The sequence below is a fragment of the Melitaea cinxia genome, chromosome 5, assembly GCF_905220565.1.
Source record: "Melitaea cinxia chromosome 5, ilMelCinx1.1, whole genome shotgun sequence".
Taxonomy (NCBI): Eukaryota; Metazoa; Arthropoda; class Insecta; order Lepidoptera; family Nymphalidae; genus Melitaea; species Melitaea cinxia.
The window spans coordinates 15,529,028-15,551,974 of NC_059398.1; the positions used below are offsets into that span (position 1 = coordinate 15,529,028).

Sequence of the window (22,947 nt, forward strand, 5' to 3'; positions counted from 1 at the left end):
TAAAATTTTAAGCGCAACTTATTTGCGACTTATACACGTTTATTCATAACTAGTGAAAAAGTCCGTTAGTATATTGTTGTTGTAATCGTAAAAGTTAAAAACATTGTTTAAATATTTAATTTATGTACCAGGTAGTGCAGTGCATACCTATTTAACGAAGTAATTATTGTTACTCATAACAGACTATATTTAAAATTAAAAGAAATATAATTTAGGTATAATTAAGAAAAAGTATATGTTACTTTATAAAAAACCACGGGTTGTTTAAAAAAAAATACATGCCTACATGAAGGAACCATGTAACATAACACTTCTTTATTGAACAGTCAGAACGGAATAACCTTATCAAAATAATTGAAACAAAATATTGAAAATTACGTCAATGTTATTTGTTTAAAATTTCTATTTTTTTTTTTTTATTGTAAGTTCTATGACTTCAAACATAATCAGATTACCCGCAATTGTTAATCGTTCATTAACATATACCTCTTCGGTAAAGTCTAGAAGCATTTTTTAGCCGACAAGAGAAAAAAGAAGGTTCTTATTTCAGCTATATTTTGTTTGTATTCTTTCTACATCGAGATGATTGAAGAGATGTCTGTCGTCGATAAATCGATTTAAGTTATTTTCGGTTTGAAGGTGCAGTGGTCACGGCAACAAACTAACGCAATAGCGGTCGCAGGTTCGATTCCATCGAAAGACGAATATTTATCAACACATATTGACCTTTGATGTCTGAGCGTACTACGTCTGCCTTTACTAACGCTGTTCAGCGTCAACAAAATAATAAAGACTTGGAAATTTCTTTTATTTTATATACAAATATATCTTATAATAGCCCGGATTTGAACTAGCAACCGTAGCCAAACGACCTTATACAACTGAGATAATAAAAATAACGCTTTTTCCACTGTGCTATCTCACCTCTATTCAAATCAAATATTTATTTTATTCAACTAGGCTTAAAAAGCACTTATGTAACGTCATTCTACAAATTACCATGAAACTACTGCTAGATTCCGAATGTAAATGCTAATGAAAAAACAAACTAAAAACGTACTTACTAATACCAAAAAATAATAACGTAATATACTTATTAAAAGGTATATCTAATGCACAGATCCACATGACGGGGCTGAAGACTGTCAACAGCAACCTTACTCTGGCTTAAATTTATAATGAGGACAAATTTTATAAAGTTATAATATCTGACCTGACTGGGGAACACTACTAAATAATATACATACATATACATATATATACACTACTAAATAATAATCACAACTAAATAATTCTATTATAGAGCAGTATTTTGTTTCTGTGGTGAGTAAGGTGTAAACCAGAGTACCTGGAGCGGATAGGGGGTAGGATCGGCAACAAGCTTACGTGACGTGACGTGACATGAGCATCTCCAGACTGACCTAAGAAAGTCCGGGTACAGACTTTTTTGTATTGCCTCTCTGTCCGGGCTGTCATCACCGAGGGACTTCGCCCTCGGGATCCTGAATTTAGGCCCAGTGCGCTAAGGCCATACCTACCAAAGTAAGCTATGGCCTAATGGAAGAAACTACCAATAAAAAGTCCTGTTCCTGATGGATTTCGAGAGGACATCGCAGATAAATCCAGAGTGTCCTGTCCCATCGTCACGACCATCACTATCGTCGCTACCAACAGCAGTGTCGGGAACTGGCAGTGACAGTAGGAGCTCGCGAGACAGGGACGTCCATCCGGTGGTCTCGCATGGAGCGGTGCGATGCTGCGGGGGTGTGTGCACGCGCTCCTGTAACAAGCTTGCGATGCTTCTAGTGATGCAGGCAGAAGCCTGGAAAAGCAATAAGCTATGGAAATTTCCTTTACCATTACCTTCAGGAGAGCCGTTCGCTTGTTTGCCGATCTAGTTGTTAAAAAGAAACATCATAATAGTCAATACAAGGTTAGTGAGGCTCTCAAACAGTTAAAAAAAATAAACCGCTAGATGACAGTGGAATTACAATTAATTGTTGAAAGGAGGGTAGGCAACTGGCAAACCATGGTCTGGTCTTTCAGCGATACGTATTTGTATTTGTATGTCAAGTGTAATGTCAAAAAAGTGCACATGGGGTATGTCGTCGATACGTACGTCAGTCATATCATCAACCAACGAAAAATCATCAGGATTCACTTTAAGTAATTCAGTATGCCAAATGTAAAGGTTGATTCCGAAAGAGTTTTCATTAGGTTCCAGTAAAAACTATTTCCGATCTGGAGAATGAAATGATGAGTATGTGAATTCACAAAAACATCTAGTAATGTATCTTAATATTTTCGTGGCAGCTAAATCATAAAAAACTTCATATGAATTTATAATTTTTATTTATCTTAATTTTTAACAAGAAGTGTCCGATCAGTAAGCGTGGAATTTTCGAATAGTACGAGTATTTTATTTCCATAGGTACAGGGTACATCGTATTCATACCAAGTTTTTAAATGTTAACAGAAAATTGAAATCACTCGTCATCTATTTTAGCATACAAGGACAAGTAAATAATTGCTACAATTTTTCACTAATGTATTACAGTCAAACCTCTTGAATTGCAACAATAACTAACTGTCCTCAAGAGGTATATATAATGCTATTAATATGTAGTCTTTCGACTAATTGGAAGGTCCTTTTCTATATTTGCAGGGCGCGGGTGAAGGTTATACTCGCACTCTTTACAATATTATGTAGGTAGTACTTAAAAAGATTATAACAAAATTGTAACGTCCACCGAACACGTGGAGTCTATCGTGTGGCGGAGGGAGTAACTCACAGCAGTGCCTAGGACTTGCGACCTAGGTGTAGGTTTAAGGAGATCTCCTTTGAGATGCGCATCAACGCTCACCTTCACTGCTCGAGTTATCCGCCATAATATGTAACAATTAATTCGTATGCACAAATTAATTATCGAATGAGTCTAGGTTAAGCTACTAGCAGGATACAACAAATGTATCGTGCCAAGCCAGAGCCAAGACTGCCTTAGCCGAGGTGACACCGTTCGTTTTATACATGTCAGAACAATTCGAGTAATATAATAAATGAGGGTAGGTGACTATCGAACGATGTGCTAGGTGGCGCGATCGTTGCATCTGTTGTTTAATAATTCCTTTCTAATTGCGTAAGACAGCGCTAATGCCGACAAATATATTTTTTAACCGACTTCCAAAAAAGGAGGAGGTTCTCAATTCGACTGTAATTTTTTTTTTTTTTTTTTTATGTATGTTACATCAGAACTTTTGACCGTGTGGACCGATTTCGCAATTTTTTTTTTTAATCGAAAGGTGGTGTGTGCCAATTGGTCCCATTTAAATTTATTTGAGATCTAACAAGTACTTTTCCTTTTCTTTGGATTATAATAAAAGTTTGTCTTGTAATCTACACTACTAACTTCTACCTAGTTACTAACTTCTAGCACATTGGGTTCCCTGTAATGTTATGTATAAATTTTTAAACATTAAACAAATAAATTAATAATTGTGTATGCTCGCAAACGAAAAAAAACCGACTTCAATTACATCGACGAGTAGTACAACGTAGATCGACGAAAAAATAGTCAAGTAACTGCGCTTTATCAAAGATTACTCGAAAAGTAGTTATCAGATCTCAATAAAATTTATATGTGACTACATGACAAACATCAGCTTTCGATTAAATTAAAAATTATTAAAATCGGTACACCCAGTAAAAAGTTATTGCGGATTTTCAAGAAGTTCCCTTGATTTCTCTGGGACCCCATCATCAGATCCTAGTTTTCTTATCATGGTACCAAACTAGGGATATCTCCTTTCCAACAAAAAAAGAATTATCAAAATCGGTACACCCAATAAAAAGTTATTGCGGATTTTCAAGAAGTTCCCTCGATTTCTCTGGGATCCCATCATCAGATCCTGGTTTCCTTATCATGGTACCAAACTAAGGATATCTCCTTTCCAACAAAAAAAGAATTATCAAAATCGGTACACCCAGTAAAAATTTATTGCGGATTTTCAAGAATTTCCATCAATTTCTCTGGGATCCCATCATCAGATCCTGGTTTCCTTATCATGGAACTAAACTTGGGATATCTCCTTTCCAACAAAAAAAGAATTATCAAAATCAGCACATCCAGTAGAAAGTTATGTGATATAATACAACGTAGGTCGACGAAAAAAGCGTCAAGTAAAAACGCATTATTAGATATAGCTCGAAAAGTAGTTGTTAGATCTCAAATAAATTTAAATGGGACCAATTGGCACACACCACCTTTCGATTAAAAGAAAATTTGTCGAAATCGCTCCACCCAGTCAAAAGTTCTGATGTAGCGTACATAAAAAAAAAACAGTCGAATTGAGAACCTCCTCCTTTTTTGGAAGTCGGTTAAAAAAGAAGAAACTATTTAGACAAGCATAAAAAAATAAATGTTATTTATTAGTTTGGTAGAAGAAAAAACTTGTCGACTAGCATGATACATCTGGCAAAGATTCGCAGCAATGCTTTTTCAAATTAGTATTAAAAATCACCATCTTCATATTAAAAATAGACTATAAAATTTTAAACTTTATTTAATATCATATCAAAAATCGACCGTTCCAGCGGGGATCGATAATATAAAATTTTGTTAAGTGTCGACATCGCAAAACACCTTAATGTATATTATTATTATAATATGCGATAAAAGGCGTTTATATTATACTTATGTAATTTAAAAATTACTAAGGTATATAATACAAATTTATATAATACTAATTTGAAAAAAAGTATTTATATTTCGTAATAAAATATAAATGCTTTATCAAAAAAAAACCTGCCAAGTGCGAGGCGGACTCGCACACCGATGATTCCGCAAAAAAATATTAAAAATATTATTATTATATGATGTTACTGAAAATTTATGCTTATCGCAATTTTTCCTTTATACCTATGTGCTATAAGACGTTCCTTCGTAACAAATTTCAAGATTCTGAGTTCAAGGGAAGTACCTACACTGTAGGTTTTGATTCCTTTGCAAGTGTCGAAAATTTGCAGCATTAACAACATTTCATTTTTTTATAGCTCCAAATGATAGAAGACCTGAGTATTTGATATGAATTTCAGCTTGATACCTCAACGCGTTCCTGAGAAAAGGGTTCAAAAGATCACAGGCGGACAACAGAGTAATCCTATAAGAGTTCCGTTTTTTCCTTTTGAGGTAAGGAACCCTAATTAGTATCAAATATAGAATATAAAATATTGTTAGGTGTCGACATCGAAAATCGCCTCATCGCATTTTATTATGAAATTCACACGAATTAATATTTAAACCGACTGCGTAAATTTCTGTGCTCGCCAATTTTAATATAATTACGATTGTTAACTGAATTAGTAAACTACTCAAAGTAGTTTACTAATTCAGTGGTACCCTAACATAATATAGAGAATAAGAATAATGTTATTTTGCAGTCGTCAGAATAATATAAAATAGCTAAAGAAACTAGATTGTGAACACAGATTAATGTTTTTTTTTTCATGAGGCGCTGATCTTTGTCAAAACTTAGATATAGGGCCTGAGGGTGTTTGAAATTTAGACTTCAAACGATTTCTTAATACAATAAAAGATACGTAAAAATATAAATTTAACCATTATACCTTAAAAAGGTTGCTGTAAATTAGAGTAAAAAAATGTATTTAAAAAAAAACAATAATGTTATTGACTGTTGTGAAGGACATTTAAAGATTCGGGTAAAATATAGTACATAGTATTTCAAAGTAAGCTTTGTGATACACATAAATTGAACAATTACAAAAGTGACAAATCCTCAATGTCATAATACGAGTATCATTACTAAAAATATTTTTATTTCCTCTCATCGACTACCAATCACAAACTTCTATTGGAATAATAATGCGACTTCGATTTTTTTTTTGTCTACCCTTAATTTATTCAAGTGAAAAAAAACAAGTCATAGCATGCAAGCATTTCCTTTTAATTTCGCAATTACAAAAGATACAGGTCTAAAAATAATACAAACATTTATCATCATTGACGTATATTTCTGATGACACTTACAATCATTATTAAAACCATTGTTTTAGAAAAACATTTTAAAGCGATCAATAATTTATTAACTTCATTTTGTTCGTTTTTAAGTACATAAGTCAATCACATATATAATACATAAATAATACTTATATCAAGATGTGTGTTTGCGTGTGTCGTTTTTTTTTTTTTGTATATTTACACGTGGACGCAATAATTTTAGAATAGTTTATAATGTATAATGTTCATCTCAGAAATGATCAATTCTACCTAGCAAATTATGCTAACTAAATACGATTATGTCAAGAGACGTTCTTGTTTTATATTAGTTCTAAAGATATTTTGACAAATATTAAATAGGGCAATATCATCTTAATTCTAAACAGTAGTGCTGGAAATATAACTAACAATATCCTTTAGACAACGTAATAATATTTGATAAAAGATTAATAAACAAAATGCTTGAATAGAAATAAGTTAATAACTATTAAATACAGAAATAGTTTTTATTTTATCCTTAGTATCTATTTATATAATTTAATACATATTTTAAGGAAACTCTCGCTCCTGCCTTGAAATGTTAGCCAGCCACAATCCGCCCGCGACAATCAGAGCCTGAAACACAATAAGAACCTTTTTATAAACTGCCAGATAGTTTCACTCGATTAGCTACCGGTACCGTCGGAATATCTGAACAGGCTAATGATTAATTTATGGATCGCCAGGTTGATACCTTAGTAAGTCGTTACATTTTTTTTTTTTTATAAAACTAGGTCGGCAAACGAGCGTACGGCTCGCATGCTGGTAAGCGATTATCGTAGAAGCATTGCAAGCGACCTTATCCCCCATCCCCCAGGAGTTACCTTTACACACCACAGGAACACAGCACTGCTTGAAATCAGTATTATTTAGATGTGATCTTCTGTAAGGTCGCGATACTGCTCCAGGTTTTAAGCAGAATATTTCTTGCCCTGCTTCAGTAACGGTTTTTAGTTAAGTAGTTTTGTGTGAAAAGTAACAAAAATCCAACCGCGGACGATCCATTTACAACATTACTAGTTACGCTTCAGCCTGTAATATCCCTCTGCTGGGCATTTTGTACTAAAACACAGTTTATATATCATTTTTCAAAAGAGTAACTGCGGAGTTTCTTGCCGATTCTTCTCTGCTGAATCTACGTTCCGAATCGATGGTAGCTTTACTTCTACAAATATAATAATTTATTTTTAAAGTTTTAATTTGTAAAATGGCGATTCGAAAGTGCTCTTGGAGCCTATTTGAATAAAGCTGTTTTTGATTTTGATAGGACTCTTTCCCCCATGTAGGAAGAAGAATCGGTGCTTAATCCACTATGCTGTTTCAATGCGGGTTAGCGGATATATTCCCTACTATGAGTAACGATCGCTATCAGATGCACATGATAACAACCGGGACCGACGGCTGGCTTGCCGTGCTCTACGAGGCACGGTGAGGAGACCCACAAGGACTGCATAAACATCCAGATCACGGCAAACATTTGTATGGCCGATACAAATGTTAGTCATCTGCGGGGATCGGACCCGCTACCTTCAGCGCAATAGTCACAAACCAGTGCTGTGACCGTTGCGCCAATATTACTAGTATTAGGACAAAATTTACATGGCTCATTAAAAAGTATAGAACAATAAGTCTATAACCGTAACGAATACATAGTTATTTCTTTCAAGGTGTAATGTAGGTACTTTAGAAGGCGTAATGAATCGAAACCACATTCAATATAATTGCCGCTTTCATATAGCGTATATGTATGTATATTATGAATATTGTTGATCATTAGTACTTATTGTAAACTGTCAGAACAGAAAGTGTCACAAAACCTTGTTACATCTGTTAAATAAATTTTTTATTTGTCGTGTCCTAAAATTCTAACAGTCTAACCTAATCTCTTTTTTTTAATTTTGCTCTTAATATTTTGGACCTATTTTAAAATTCTGTCTCGTTTGTCATTATTTTCATCTTCAAGTAACGTATTGTATTTTAAAAATTTAATAAAAATACAATGATAATGTAGGTGCCTCTTGAGTAAATCGTCATACTCAGTCGACTAGCCCGTTGGGGTAGTATACAGTGACTCTCCTTTCTATTCCTTGGGTTGTGGTTGTTATAATAATATAAATAATTATAAAACTCACCTGCATTAAAACTAAAAATACTCCCGATAACCCAATAGTCGTCGCATGGGACTCCACCCAGTTACCGAAGACTTCTGAGCATCCAGTCTTATAAGCGGTAGCAATACTGCAGTTGAAAGTCGTGATTGTACCGTAGACATGGTCACAACAGCTGATAGGAACTCCTTGAGTCGCCACTGTGTTTAACGGAGTCAACCAATCACTTGAATTTAGCACGCCACAGCAAGTGAACTGGAAATTTAGAACAACTTTCAACACACATGATTGTATCATGTTATAAAACAATGTAAATAAACGTGTTATTTAATAAACAGCATGTAATAGAATCCACATTGAAACGAGGTAAATGAGCTAAAGATTGGAGACGAAGATTTTAAACAAAAAATTATATTGTGCTGTAATTATATTGTGTGTGTAGCTGTGCCCGCAACTTTTTCCGCGTGGAATTTAACAAAATAGTTATTGTTCAGTTTGCAGAGTTATAAGAAAAAAATCTAAAATGAAAATAGCCTAAGTTACTCCTTATTACATTAGCTATCTGCTAGTGAAAATCCTGTCAAATTCGTCCAGCCGCTTCAGAGATTAGCCGGAATAAACAGACAAATTCTAAAAAATATTATTTTGGTATATGTACCGTGTTACACAAACACACACACACATATATATATATATATATATATATATATATATATATATATATTGGCCCGTTGGACCGATGATCTACGTGAGATTGCCGGTGTAGGCTGGATGAGGATTGCGGAAGACCGGGATGCCTGGCGCGAACTTGGGGAGGCCTATATCCAGCAGTGGACTGCGGTAGGCTGAAGTAAAATATATATCATTACAGCCTATACAGTCCACTGCTGGATATAGGCCTCCACAAGTTTACGCCAAAAATTACGTGAACTCATGTGTTTTGCCCATAGTCACAACGCTGGGCAGGCGGGTTGGTGACCGCAGTATAAATATATATGTATATATATATATATATATATATATGTGTGTGTGTGTGTATACTAGCTGACCCCGCAAACGTTATTTTACCATATGTTTATAACCCCCGAAATCCCCCCCCCCCTTATAACTTAGGAGTATGAAAAATAGATGTTAGCCGATTCTCAGATCTACTCGTACCTGAAATGCACACAAAATTTCATAAAAATCGGTCAAGCTGTTTCGGAGGAGTATTGTAACTAACATTTTGACAGTATAGATGGTTATAGGACAGTATAGATGTGGTTATAGTTTGTTGTTAATATTTTCCAATTTAAAACTTACTAAAAAACTACTAACTCTGTCTAATTAACAAGTAAAAACGTACGTCAGTCTGCACTTCATCCCACAGCTTAGTAACCTCAAAGCTCTTTTCACCGTAGAGGTCCATTGTTTCGATGAGCTTCTTCTGAACAAGCGCAATCGTGTTTCCACGCAGAACATAGCCTGCGATACACGCTGATAGTTGGAATATGAACATCAAGATCATGGCTCCTACGAACTGAAAATGTTATAAAATTTATAATAGGAAAAATATTTTTTATCTTGGATAGTAAACTAGCGTACGGCATACAAGATGGTAAGCGGTCACCGTAGCCTATAGATGCCTGCAACACCAAAAGCTAAGCAAACGCGTTGCCAACTCTACCCTGACCCACCCTAGAAGCTCTCTCCACCTTACGCTCACCACAGGAACACAACACTGCTTGAGAGCAGTGTTATTTAGCTGTGATCTTCTGTAAGGTTGAGGAAGTTGCCCAGACGGGCTGCTTTATGGCATATCAATATTTGGGGTGGGTTGGCGAATGCTAGCGCGAGCCCATCTCGCCTCACCCAGGTGGATGACTGCTCACACGTTGTGGTTTTTGGTCAGTAAAAGTCTAACATAACCTATCCGGTTCCTCCGCGATGGAGGGGTATCCATGAGGATTTTACCCAGGTCAAAATTGGCATTTCAAAATCAAAATTCTCTAAGTTATATTTCTTTTATATTTTAAACTGAAACGGGTAAAAACTTGATTACAGAGAAGATGTGCCCAACATTTTTTTTAACCGACTTCAAAAAAGGAGGAGGTTACTCAACTCGACCGTATATACCGACCGTATATATGTTTTTTATGTATGTTCTAAATAACTTCGTCATTTATGAATCTATTTTGTTAGTCCTTTTTTTATTGGAAAGGAGATAGTGTGGTACCATGATAAGGAAAACGAAGATCTGATGATGGGATCCCAGAGAAATCGAGGGGAAACCATCGAAAATCCGCCTAACTTTTTACTGGGTGTACCGATTTTGATGATTTTTAATTTAATCGAAAGCCGATGTTTATCATGCGGAAAAAGTATGGGAATGGTGCAAAATACTGTAAATAATAATCTATAAATCGATCCAATAGTTTAAAAGATTTGTGACAACATGCCATGAACAGATTTAAAAATATTAGTGTTTATATCTGAATCAATACACTGTAATACCGCGTGCTTTATAGTATTAATAGATTTTTGTGGCTTCGGTCTTTGGTTTCGTTTGTCAGCGCAAACTCTACCACATCTGACCAGTCTTGCTTGTCATTCGAGATTAAGGGTTTACGTCAATTTAATATATCCATTTTTCTACGGTTCCACCTACGAGATCATTTGAAAGTTAGTTTGTAAGACGTAACTTTTGAAATAGAGCCAAAAATAGTTATTTTCAAGAAATATAGAATAGGTAGGTATACATACATATTAGTCATGGATTGAAAGGAATTCAGTTGGTGCTAATCCTGAGTGAAGTTTCAGAAAAATATTGTTAAAAAAGTTTAAATTTGAAGATAACTTCAATTTGGTATTCAAATTGGTATTTATGATTTTACTTAATACTGGTTCATATATTCAAAAAACTATTCGATTTGCTCTTGAACCGTTATATTTCGATCCGACATGCAGCATAAGCGTAACGAATAGCTTTTTTTGTGTAGAAACCAGGCTTTAGATGGATAGAATTGCGACACAAATCGAAAAGATTAATAATCATAATTGTATCTCTAATAAGTAAATCACAGAACTCGTAAGAACGAGATGTCAGTAAATTGCGGTACTTCTTCGACATATCACAATGCATTGAAATGTCAAAAACTTATCACGATATAACGAATGATTGTTATTTTTATACATTTCTAAAATAATAAAAAGTGAATTTGGCAATCACTACAATCCCATTTTTTTCAACCAACATTCCTATTTCAAAAACGCAAATGTTTTAGAAAACGTTATAAATAAATGTCAATAATAATCTTTAACTTCAAAACATTAAAATAATAAAATTATTTGGGTTGTCACAGTCTGTAAATGTTTTTTTTAATATGTTTATTGTTTAAAATGTAGTTGTGGTGCACTATCAAAAACCCTAGTTTTATTACACTACGACAAAATTCTCTATGTCCAGCAGTGGTTTGCAATAGGCTGAGCTGACTGACTGACTGACGACAAAACTGTACTAAGAAACATCGTCCTAGTCAAGATGTATAAGTATATAGATACCTAATGTGGTTTTTCCACATAGACAACCAGTTAGGGTAAGATAGTTAATAATGACCTTTTAGCTATTGGTAAATGGAGAAAAGCCGACGGCCTAAACATAAATATTTAACTGAGGTAGGGCACAGCAGGAATGTCCTGCTCAAAATATGGAGCAGCCCGACTGGGGTAGTACCTCGACCTTACAGAAGATTACAGCAAAATAATACTGTTTTCGAGCAGTATTGTGTGTCCTGTTGGTGAGTAAGGTGACCAGAGCTCCTGGGGGGATTGAGGATTGGATAGGCAACGCACTTGCGATGCTTTTGGTGTTGCAAGTGTCTATAAGCTACGGTAATCGCTTACCATCAGGTGAGCCGCACGCTTGTTTGCCGACCTAGTGACATAAAAAAAAAATCTAAATAAAACGAAAGTCATTATTATAGGAAGCTCCAAACTGCTCAGCCGTATTGATAAATCTGAACTACCTCCTGTTACATTTAATGGATTTACCATTCCATATCGCAAAAACGTGAAAAATATAGGTGTTATCTTCGACCAACATCTCTCTTGGGGGTCCGCAAATATGTGAAATTAGGCGCAGATTTTTCGCTTCTATTACACTATTATTATTATTATTCAGTTTTATTTGTATAAAAAAAGTAATAAAATGTATCTATTTAAAAACTGTTATCAATATTTTATGTATCAATTTAATTATATAAGCGCTACTTATATACCTATCTTATATTTGTTTCCTATATTTTTTGTGCTTGAAAATTACGTGTAAAATAAATATAGCAGTATAATTTTTGATAATATCAACTATATGACATCACTGCGCTACTTCTTACGTTTATGTAATTTTAATTTGCTTATTTTGAGATATGAAAGTAATTCTTTATTTATTTTAATTAGCTGAGAACAAAAAAAAACACTTTCAGATTATATTCGCGTACGTACATTTGAGGTTTCAATAATAGACTAGGTAGGTATAACTCTATTAAGAAAGTAGGTCGCTGGCCGCACAGACAATAAAATGTTAATACCAACTAATTTAAGACTTGTCCGCACCTGGCCTTTGAGATAAAATTATTGTTCAAACGATGAAACTTTAAATATTTATATTCTTTTTAAAATTTTAAAGAAACATCACTAGTAGGTATTATTTTAGAACGAGCTCTTTAATAAAAGTCCTTAATTCTTATCATACGTCATTTAAATTGAGAACAATCTCTATTGAAAGACTTTCATACTGTTTTCTGTTGTTATATGTTTACTTTCGTTCATTAAAAAAAAATATAGGTATAAACATTTAAAGTATTTATATATCATTTTATTAGATAATTTAATACTATTTTATTATTCGTGATCACTTACCCCCATGATAACGTAATAGTTCTCCTTGAAGGCTCCGTAGAAACCAGCAAAGGATATAAGGAAGATGATGATTCCGGTAGCGATGCAAAACGCGGGAAGAGAGAAAAATCTCTCAGACAGGAACACATGGTACTCATTGTACGCGGATTGCACAGAACTACCGACGGACAGTACAATAATACCTGTTATCTGAAAAACACACTTCTTAAACAAACTGAACACTTCAAATAGAACACCTGTATGATCACTTCACTTACCAAAAACAATAAATTAATCGAAACTAAAGTATATTTGACCGTGGTGAAGATTTTCGCCAACATTTTGGCGCAGTCGAAAACCCAGCAATCAATTCCACGTGACGGGCAACCGATGTATGTTTTCTCTCAGGTATTTTTATCAGTATTATAATCTTGATAAGGAAAACAAGCGGATTTATCTAGCGCGGCACTCTCGTTTAACTATTTGACTATATGCCATTATTGTGAAATAATACGGTGACCTTCAGTGAAAATTACTTAGTTACTTACAACTGGTTTTAATAATAATTTCAAAAATAAGATTTAGAATGATAATTATAATTAAATAATCAAAAATAAATTTAACTGCTATTTAATTCTAATGAAAACTATTATGAAAAGTGTACATTATTTTTAATAACAATACTTTTGTTATATTTTAATAGAATAAACCACGATAAAAAAGAAAAACACAACAAAATTCACTATTAGATTCCGTTTGGCTTCAACGAGGCGTTCACACGTGCCGGCATGAACTGGTACTAATTAACTAAATGTGCGATACATTTCTATCCTCATGCCATTTACATTTTTATCGCAGTAAGTGCCCACTTGCCTTTTATAATCACTGACATAAACCTTACGTACCTCATGTGAATTTACATTAACTTAATTACTACTTTATAATGAAAAATATTTTTAGTTTACTACTTAAACAGAAGTAGTATTTGTAACCACAAAAATGAAACTACAACATTACACTTACTATATTTACATTATTTTGTTAGACTAGGTCACTCGTGCGATGGTTTTATTTAATTTAATTAAGTTTTGCCTGAGTTGAATTTGGAGGACGGCATACAGGACTATAGCCCCGAAGCCTCCATAAAGGAGTGATGTCCACAACAAATATTTAAAATAATGGTGTTTGCACGTAAACGAAAAAAACCGACTTTAATTGACATCGATAAATAATCAACGTAGGTAGCCGACAGAATAATCAATTAAATACGCATTATTAGAGATTACTCACAAAGTCCTCATTAGATCTTGATCAAATTAATTTGGGACCACATAAAAAACACTAGCTTTCGATTTGAAAAAAGAATCATTGAAATCGGCATACCTAGTAAAAAGTTAAAAGGTAACACACATAAAAAGCACAGTCAAATTAAGAGCCTCCCCCTTCTTTTGAAGTCAGTCAAAAATTAAGATACTTACCCGCCTCTTTTTTTGTAAACGGTCATTTTTCATATCATAACTTAATAATATTCTTAAATATTAACGCACAATATTTCCATTTTTGTTGACCTCGATACATTCGGAGGTATTTAACTACATTAACATACTTTTTTTGAAATAATTTTATTTGTTCGAATATTTTTTGAAACTCCTGACAGAAGAAATGTTTCATTTATTTGGAAAATAATTAGGAGCCTACATTTATTCGTTGCTCCAAAACGTCTAAATTAGCCCCTGAGTTTTACTCATAAATTCAAACTTAGGTAATCCTAAATAATAGTCAAGTTTAGTTATACTGTTTCACTGACTGTGAATAAATAATTGTGTTTGCTTGCAAACGAAAAAAAAAACCGACTTCAATTACATCGACGAGTAATACAACGTAGATCGATGAAAAAATAGTTAACTAACTACGTGTTATCAAAGATTATTCAAAAAGCAGTTATTAGATCTCGATAAAATTTATATGTGACCACATGATAAACATCAGCTTTCGATTAAATTAAAAACACCCAGTAAAAAGTTATTGCGGATTTTCGAGAGTTTCCCTCAATTTCTCTGGGATCCCATCATCAGATCCTGGTTTTCTTATCATGGTACCAAACTAGCGATATCCTCTTTCCAACAAAAAAAGAATTATCAAAATCGGTACATCCAATAGAAAGTTATGCGGTATAATACAACGTAGGTCGACAAAAAAAGCGTCAAGTAATAAAAATAGGTAAAAAAACTTTTTAAGTTAAACGGTTTTATGTTAAACATACATTGCAATGTTTAAGATAAATGTACTAAAAACCAAAAAATAATAAAATAGATACAGTCGTGGGAATTATAAACATATGCATAGACTAGACTAAAATAAAACCGTGGGGCACGTCAATTGTCTACAAATTATCGACTTAATGTGCGATAGAGGAATCGTTTAATTCGTCGTTAAATAGGCATCTTAAACATTGCAATGTATGTTTAACATAAAACCGTTTAACTTAAAAAGTTTTTTTACCTATTTTTATTTTCTAGTTTTTAGTTTTTATTTCGCATTCTGTTTAATTCATTTAGTGCTTCATTATTGCAAGGCCCATCTTAAATATTGAGATTGTATAGTGCACTGTATTCTTCTTGTCAAGCCCTTTTATTTGATACCCATATTGGTGGGATTGATAAAAAATTGTTATCATTCATTTGGTAGCGGCGGCCAGCTTAGATTTCAATTTTGCATAGTAAATTGTATTCTACTTGTTGAGACCTTTCATTTGATACCCATGTTGATGGGATTGATAAAACCTAAGTTATCCGCCATTTTGTAGAGGCCGCCATCTTGGATTTTAATTTTATATAGTACATTGATTATACTGGTTGAGCACTCATTTGATACCCATATTGATGGGATCGATAAAACCTACGTTATCCGTCATTTTGTAGCGGCCGCCATCTTGTATTTCAATTTTTTATAGTATATTGTATTCTGCTTGTTGAGCCCTTTCATTTGATATCCATATTGATGGGATTGATAAAACCTACGTTATCCGCCATTTTGTAGCGGTCGCCATCTTGGATTTCAATTTTTTATAGTATATTGTATTCTGCTTGTTGAGCCCTTTCATTTGATACCCATATTGATGGGATTAATAAAACATAAATTATCCGCCATTTTGTAGCGGCGGCCATCTTGAATTTATAATGATATTAAATAAACATAATTGTATTGTCACCAAAATCCAAAGTGTATACAAAATTTCAGATTAATCGGTTGACAGGAAGAGGGTGAAATTTGAATTACTAAATTTGACCCAAGAATAAAAAATAAAACAAACGGGGTGAGCTAAATAAAACCGTTTAAAAACGCATTATTAGATATATCTCGAAAAGTAATTGTTATCATTATCATCATTACAGCCTATACAGTCCACTGCTGGACATAGGCCTCCACAAGTTTGCGCCAAAAATAACGTGAACTCATGTGTTTTGCCCATAGTCACCACGCTAGGCAGGCGGGTTGGTGACCGCAGAGCTGTCTTTGTCGCACCGAAGACGCTGCTGCCCGTCTTCGGCCGGTATATTTCAAAGCCAGCAGTTAGATGGTTATCCCGCCATCGGTCGGCTTCTCAAGTTCCAAGGTGGTAGTGAAGCTATGTTATCCCTTAGTCGTCTCTTACGACACCCACGGAAAGAGAGGGGGTGGCTATATTCTTTAGTACCCTAGCCACACAGTACACGAAAAGTAGTTGTTAGATCTCAAATAAATTTAAATGGGACCAATTGGCACACACCACCTTTCGATTAAAAAAAAATTGTCGAAATCGGTCCACTCGGTCAAAAGTTCTGATGTAACATACATTAAAAAAAATACAGTCGAATTGAGAACCTCCTTCTTTTTTGGACGTCGGTTAATAAAGTGGAATTCGATGGTGAATAATTTTATTCGCTAGCAAACAAAAAATAACGACAATATTATATTGTATATATTAAGTAATAGAATAGAACAGAATAGAACGGAACAAAACAGAATAGAACGGAATAGGATGGAATAGGACGGAATAGAACGGAATAGGACGGAATAGAATGGAATAGAACGGAATAGAACAGAATAGAACGGATTAGAACAGAATAGAATAGCATAGAATGCAACAGAATAGAATAGAACAGAATAGAATGGAACGGAATAGTGACGGAAAGAGTTACAAAATAAATACGTTTCTAAACTAAAATTAGCTTGAGTTACTCCTTATTAGATTAGTTATATACTAGTAAAACTCCCATCAAAATCAATCCAGCCGTTTCAGAGTTTAGCCGGAACAAACACAGACAGACAAATAAACAAAAATTGTAAAATATGTTTTTTTTTTGTATATGTACCGTGTATACATCCATATGCATTTAATAAAACACTCCAAACTTATTTATTTGTCTAGCTTAATTAATATAAAAGACCAGAATAGAACAGAATAGAATGGAATAGAACGGAGTAGAGTAGAATAGAACGGAATAGAAGGAAATAGAACGGTATAGAATAGAATAGAATAGAATAGGAAAAAACAGAATAGAGACTCTACTCTACGTAGAGTAGATTCGAGTAGAATCGAATGGAATCGAATAGAATAGACTTGAATAGAATAGAATCGAATATGATCAAATGGAATCGAATAGAATGGAATAGAATCAAGTATAATCGAATAGAAAATCGAACAGAAAATCGAGTAGGAAATCGAATAAATCAAATCGAGTAGAGTCCAGTAGAGTCGAATAGAGTCAAGCAGAGTAGAGTCGAGTAGAGTCGAATAGAGTCGAATAGAATCGAATAGAAAATCGAACAGAATCAAGTCGAGTAGAATCGAGCAGAGTTGAGTATAATCGAATAGAATCGAATAGAAAATCGAATATAAACCGAATTCATTTTTGATTACCTCGTTATCGATACATGTTGAAAGGACTCTTTGATCAAACCATATATTTTGTAGGACAAGTATTTCTTCAAATAATTTAGATAGTTATCTTGAGATTTAACAAAAAAAATAAAAAACCAGTTTGTAATAAATTTTTGAGAATCATCAAATCAACATATTTTATCCCTGCTATTACCTACCACAATCGAGATTTTTCGTACAGGAAATTATTAGGCGTCTTATCAAAATGATACGGAAAATTAGCATGATAGTAACTAAGTGCAAAAATGGTCCCTGGATCCTGGACTAATACTATCCAATTATTATATAAAATTCACTCGATGACAGAGTAACACACAGAGTAGCTATACAACTTGGTGGATATATTAATTCTCAGTATTCAATAAGGTCCAAATTACTAGAAATTCGAAATGTACCAAAATCTTTGATCGTACGAAATATCTTAAGCTGCCTTACTTATTTTATTTTCTAGGCAATCGAAGAGATCGTAATCGCACGTACAAAAATAACTGCACGTAATTGTAAATTATATTTCGATTTATTTTCTAAATAAACTAGAACAATATTCGTGTAGTTCTTTTTCGTGGTCGAATTATACACAGTTAAAACTTATAATTTATTTAAATAGCTGCAAGTATAATACTCTTATAACAATAAATATATATTTTAAAATAATTTTACTGATGGTTGCTCGGATTTTATATTAAACTTAGTTTACCTTTACTTACTTAAAACATGTAAAGGTAGTTTGACACACGATATAAGGACCCGTATAAATTATGTCTTTATACTATTGTTACGGACACAAAGAAACTAGCGCCATCTAGCGGTAACCATTGAAACCACACAAAGACAGCGATAGCATGAAACTCTCTACTCAATACTAGATGGCGTTAGGGGAACTACTGTGGAACTTTGTAGAAGTATAGTCTCGAAAACCGGGTACATGCGCGAACTTTCCAGAATGGTCTGGGCCTCGTGTCGGCCGATATAAATAGCCGCAGGGAGGCGAGCGAGTAAAGTTCAGTTTGAGCGATCTTCGAGGCGACTTCAAGAGTGAAAACTAGTGATCAAGAGTGGTACCAGTGAAACCTACGACATTGGCTACGACTTAGGACAGTGTTAGTGCTTAGTGTTTGAACCTAGTGCTTTGTGTTGGATCTAGTGTTAGTGAATAAAGTCTTGAAAAGAGTCAGCAGGTTTTTCTCTCCAAATCCTTCGAACCCTAACACGTAACAACTGGTGTCGGAAGTGAGATTTGGAGATGCCATTGACTCCGAGAGAAGACTTTAAGGACGTCAAGGGCGTCAAGACAAGGGCGCAACGAGCTGCGGAGGCCACACCTACTGGGGACCAAGCTCCGCCCACCGTGGACCAAGCCCCGCCCAATGACCCCGCCCTTCATGCCCCGCCCACTGACCACGCCCACCAGACCCCGCCCACTCGGGCTCAGGCCGCGCCCACTCGGGCTCAAGCCCCGCCCTCTCAGAGTCAGGCCCCGCCTACTCAGAGTCAGGCCCCGCCCACTCAGAGTCAGACTCCACCCACTCGGACTCAGGCCCCGCCCACTCGGGTTCAGGCCCGCCCACCGGGCCCGCCCACCTTACCACGCCCACCAGTGACACCGAAACTTCTACAGACTCTCAAGTGGCTCTTCAATTAGGAAGTTTAATTAAATTAATGGAGCTACAAAGGGCTGAAATTCGTGCTTTGCAAGAATCACAAGAGCAACAAAAGGCTGAAATTCGTGGTGCTTTGCAAGAATCACAAGAGCAACAAAAGGCTGAAATTCGTGGTGCTGTGCAAGAATTACAAGAGCAACAAAAAGAGCTCCAAGAAAAAACGCTTTGGGCTGTAAAAGATGTTAGTGACGCGGTGACTAAGCTTCGGAAAGATGTTGACGTAGTGGAAGAACGAGTTACCAGGTTAGGATTGGATGTTGAAAATGTGAAAACCGGTCTCACTGAACTACAAAAGAAAGTAGTGCGCCTTGAAACCACGGGAGTCGCGATGTCTAGTGGAAGTACCGGAGTGGCACAAGGACCGAGAGTGAAAGTGCCTCCATACGACGGTACTACTCCGTGGAACGCTTATCGTCAACAATTCCAGACGGTTGCTACTGCCAACGGATGGACGGAAGAGCAATGCCTGACCGCTCTCACTGTTGCGCTCAGAGGGCAAGCTTTGTCGGTTCTGGAAGCACTGCCACATACAGGAAACGGGTTCCACGGCTTGGTGGAGGCACTTGAATCCCGATACGGAGAGCGACACCTGGAACACGTGTTCCGTGCCCAGCTGCGTGACAGAGTCCAACACTCAGGAGAAGGACTACAACAATGGGCGTTGGAAATTGAAAAACTTGTCAGGAAGGCACACCCAGGAGCCGACACCAAGATGGTAGACACGAATATTGTTCAAGCATTTGTCGACGGAATCAAAGACCTGGAGGTCAGAGCTGCAGTGAGGCTTCGACACCATACCTCGTTAAAGGAAGCATTGGCGCATGCTTTGGATGTAGAGGCTGTTCGCCATGACATACGGCAGACCCATAAGATCCGCGAGGTCTCTGAGGAAGTTAAGGAGGTCAAGGCTCCTATGAAGAAAAGCTATGGAGTCATGTGCTACAAGTGCGGCGAAAGGGGCCATCTTCAGCTCAACTGCCCGCAGAAGGAGACCCAGATAGCAAGGATGAAAAGGATCGAGGAACAAATAGAGGAGCTGAAGAAACAAGGGGCTTCGTCCCCTGCCCGGGAGCAGGGAAACGAATAAAAGCCAGGACTAAGGGGCGAGTACTGGCTGACGCGGAGGAAGCCCCAATAACTGTTATCTCCCAGGCATGCAGCGGGAATAGTCTTGCGATTCAAGGGACTATTAACGGGACGGATTGCAAAATGACTCTAGACACAGGAGCCTCTAGAACAATAGTGAACCCAAAGCTGGTAAAAGCCGCAAGGGGACACAAGAGGAGAATTAACTGTCGGCTTCTTACGGCCTCCGGTCAGCCAATACCCGTCCTGGGAGAAATGTCAGTTACGATGTATGTAGGGGGGTCCTCATACTCTCATAACGTTATCGTGGCTGAGATTATGGATGATTGCATCTTGGGTTTGGATTTTATGAAGAAATACAACTACAGAATTAATGTCACTGACGGAGTTTTCAAGTGTGGTGAAGAAGAAATCTTCATTCTTGGTGGTGCTTGCGGGAAAGTTGCATGTGTAAAGAAAGTCATTATACCTGGAAGAGCGGAAGCTCGGGTGTTGGTGAAACTACCGACAACTGGAAAGAAAAAGTCAAACAGATGCGTGTTGATCGAAGACACACCCACCAAGACATCGGCGCAAAAACTGATGACGGCGAGAACCCTTGTTAGTGGAAGCAGTAACGCTGTGGTCAAGGTTTTGAACCTTGATGATCGCGAGATCTGCTTGAACAAAGGTGACGTCATTGGAAAATGTGAAGAAGTTGTCTGGATGAAAAAGTGTAGTTCGATGACAGGCGCAGACTTGGCAAAGAGCAACAACTACGAATTAGTGACTGAGCTACTCGATGACTGCAAGAGTAATCTTACTTATTCGCAGAGCATGAAAGCCAAGAAGTTTTTACACCGCTACGCGAATATCTTCTCCAGTCACGAAGGGGACCTTAGAAGAACGTCGGTGGTCCAGCACAGGATAGATACCGGAAGCGAGAGACCAATTCGTCAACGAGCAAGACGGATACCAATCGCAAAGGAAAAAGAAGTTGAAGGCCTTTTGGAGGACATGAGAAGGAATAAGATTATTGAACCGTCTGCAAGTCCGTGGTGCTCACCTGTTGTATTAGTGAAAAAGAAAGATGGTAGCACGAGATTTTGTGTGGACTATAGGCGTCTCAATGATGTCTCTAAGAAGGACAGTTACCCGTTACCTCGAATCGACCACACTTTGGATACCTTGAGTGGCATGAAATGGTTCTCAACCCTAGATCTAAAATCTGGATACTGGCAGGTGGAAATTCATCCGAAAGACAAGGAGAAGACGGCTTTCTCAACAGGTAAAGGTTTATGGCAATTTAAAGTCATGCCCTTTGGATTGTGCAACGCACCTGCCACATTCGAGCGACTCATGGAGTGTGTACTGGCAGGCTTAGTTGGAGAGGCTTGCTTAGTCTACTTAGACGACGTCATCATTGTCGGCCGTGACTTCGAGGACCATTTGCAAAACTTGAAGCGAGTTTTCGCTAAAATAGAGGGGGCCAAATTAAAGTTGAACCCGAAAAAGTGTCGTTTATTCAGGAATAAGGTCAGTTATCTCGGCCATATTATCTCCAGTGATGGAATCCAGACAGACCCGGAGAAACTGGAAGCAGTCCAAAAATGGCCTACCCCTAAGGACAAAACCGAAGTGCGGGCATTCCTCGGACTATGCTCATACTACAGGCGTTTTGTTAAGGGATTCTCAGAGATAGCCAGGCCATTACATCGGCTGACAGAAGATAAACGACAATTTAGTTGGGATGGGACTTGTGAAGATTCTTTTCAGAAACTAAAAAAACATCTATGTGAAACACCAATCCTGGGGTATCCACAAACCGAAGGTCGTTTTATAGTCGACACGGATGCAAGCAACACGGCCATTGGAGGGGTGTTATCTCAAAAACAAGGTGAAAGAGAAGTAGTTATTGCATATTTCAGCAAATCTTTATCCAAGCCAGAGAGAAACTACTGTGTGACAAGAAGAGAACTCTTGGCTGTTGTAAAGACGCTACAACATTTCAACAAATATCTCATCGGCAGACAGTTTTTACTGCGAACTGATCACGCAGCCTTGAAGTGGCTACTGCATTTCAAGAACCCAGAAGGTCAAGTAGCTCGATGGATTGAGCAGCTTCAGGAGTACGACTTCAAGGCGGAATACCGCAGCGGAAAAATTCATGGGAATGCCGACGCACTCTCACGAAGGCCGTGTTCGGAAGACTGCAAACATTGTGTTAAGCAAGAATCTAATGAAGTCACATTAAAGCTAAC

The 22,947-nt window shown here is 36.4% G+C and overlaps 1 protein-coding gene across 1 annotated transcript; it reads right to left on the reverse strand.

The window, feature by feature from the left end:
• Positions 1-5,940: 5,940 nt before the first annotated feature.
• Positions 5,941-13,377, reverse strand: LOC123654075 (CD63 antigen-like). Its single transcript, XM_045590035.1, has 5 exons — positions 13,315-13,377; positions 13,058-13,246; positions 9,507-9,680; positions 8,186-8,416; positions 5,941-6,629 (listed from the first exon to the last, which is right to left on the reverse strand). Exons 1-5 carry the CDS (start codon positions 13,375-13,377, stop codon positions 6,564-6,566), a joined length of 723 nt encoding a protein of 240 aa, XP_045445991.1. The 3' UTR covers positions 5,941-6,563.
• Positions 13,378-22,947: the final 9,570 nt, after the last annotated feature.

Excerpts from the sequence above, each read along its gene's own strand:
- LOC123654075 (XM_045590035.1), bottom strand. The coding sequence starts at position 13,377 with ATGTTGGCGAAAATCTTCACCACGGTCAAATATACTTTAGTTTCGATT. Across the intron at positions 13,247-13,314 it reads CGATTAATTTATTGTTTTTG|ATAACAGGTATTATTGTACT; the intron begins GTAAGTGAAGTG and ends TGTGTTTTTCAG. Across the intron at positions 6,630-8,185 it reads TATTTTTAGTTTTAATGCAG|GCTCTGATTGTCGCGGGCGG; the intron begins GTGAGTTTTATA and ends ATTGTGTTTCAG.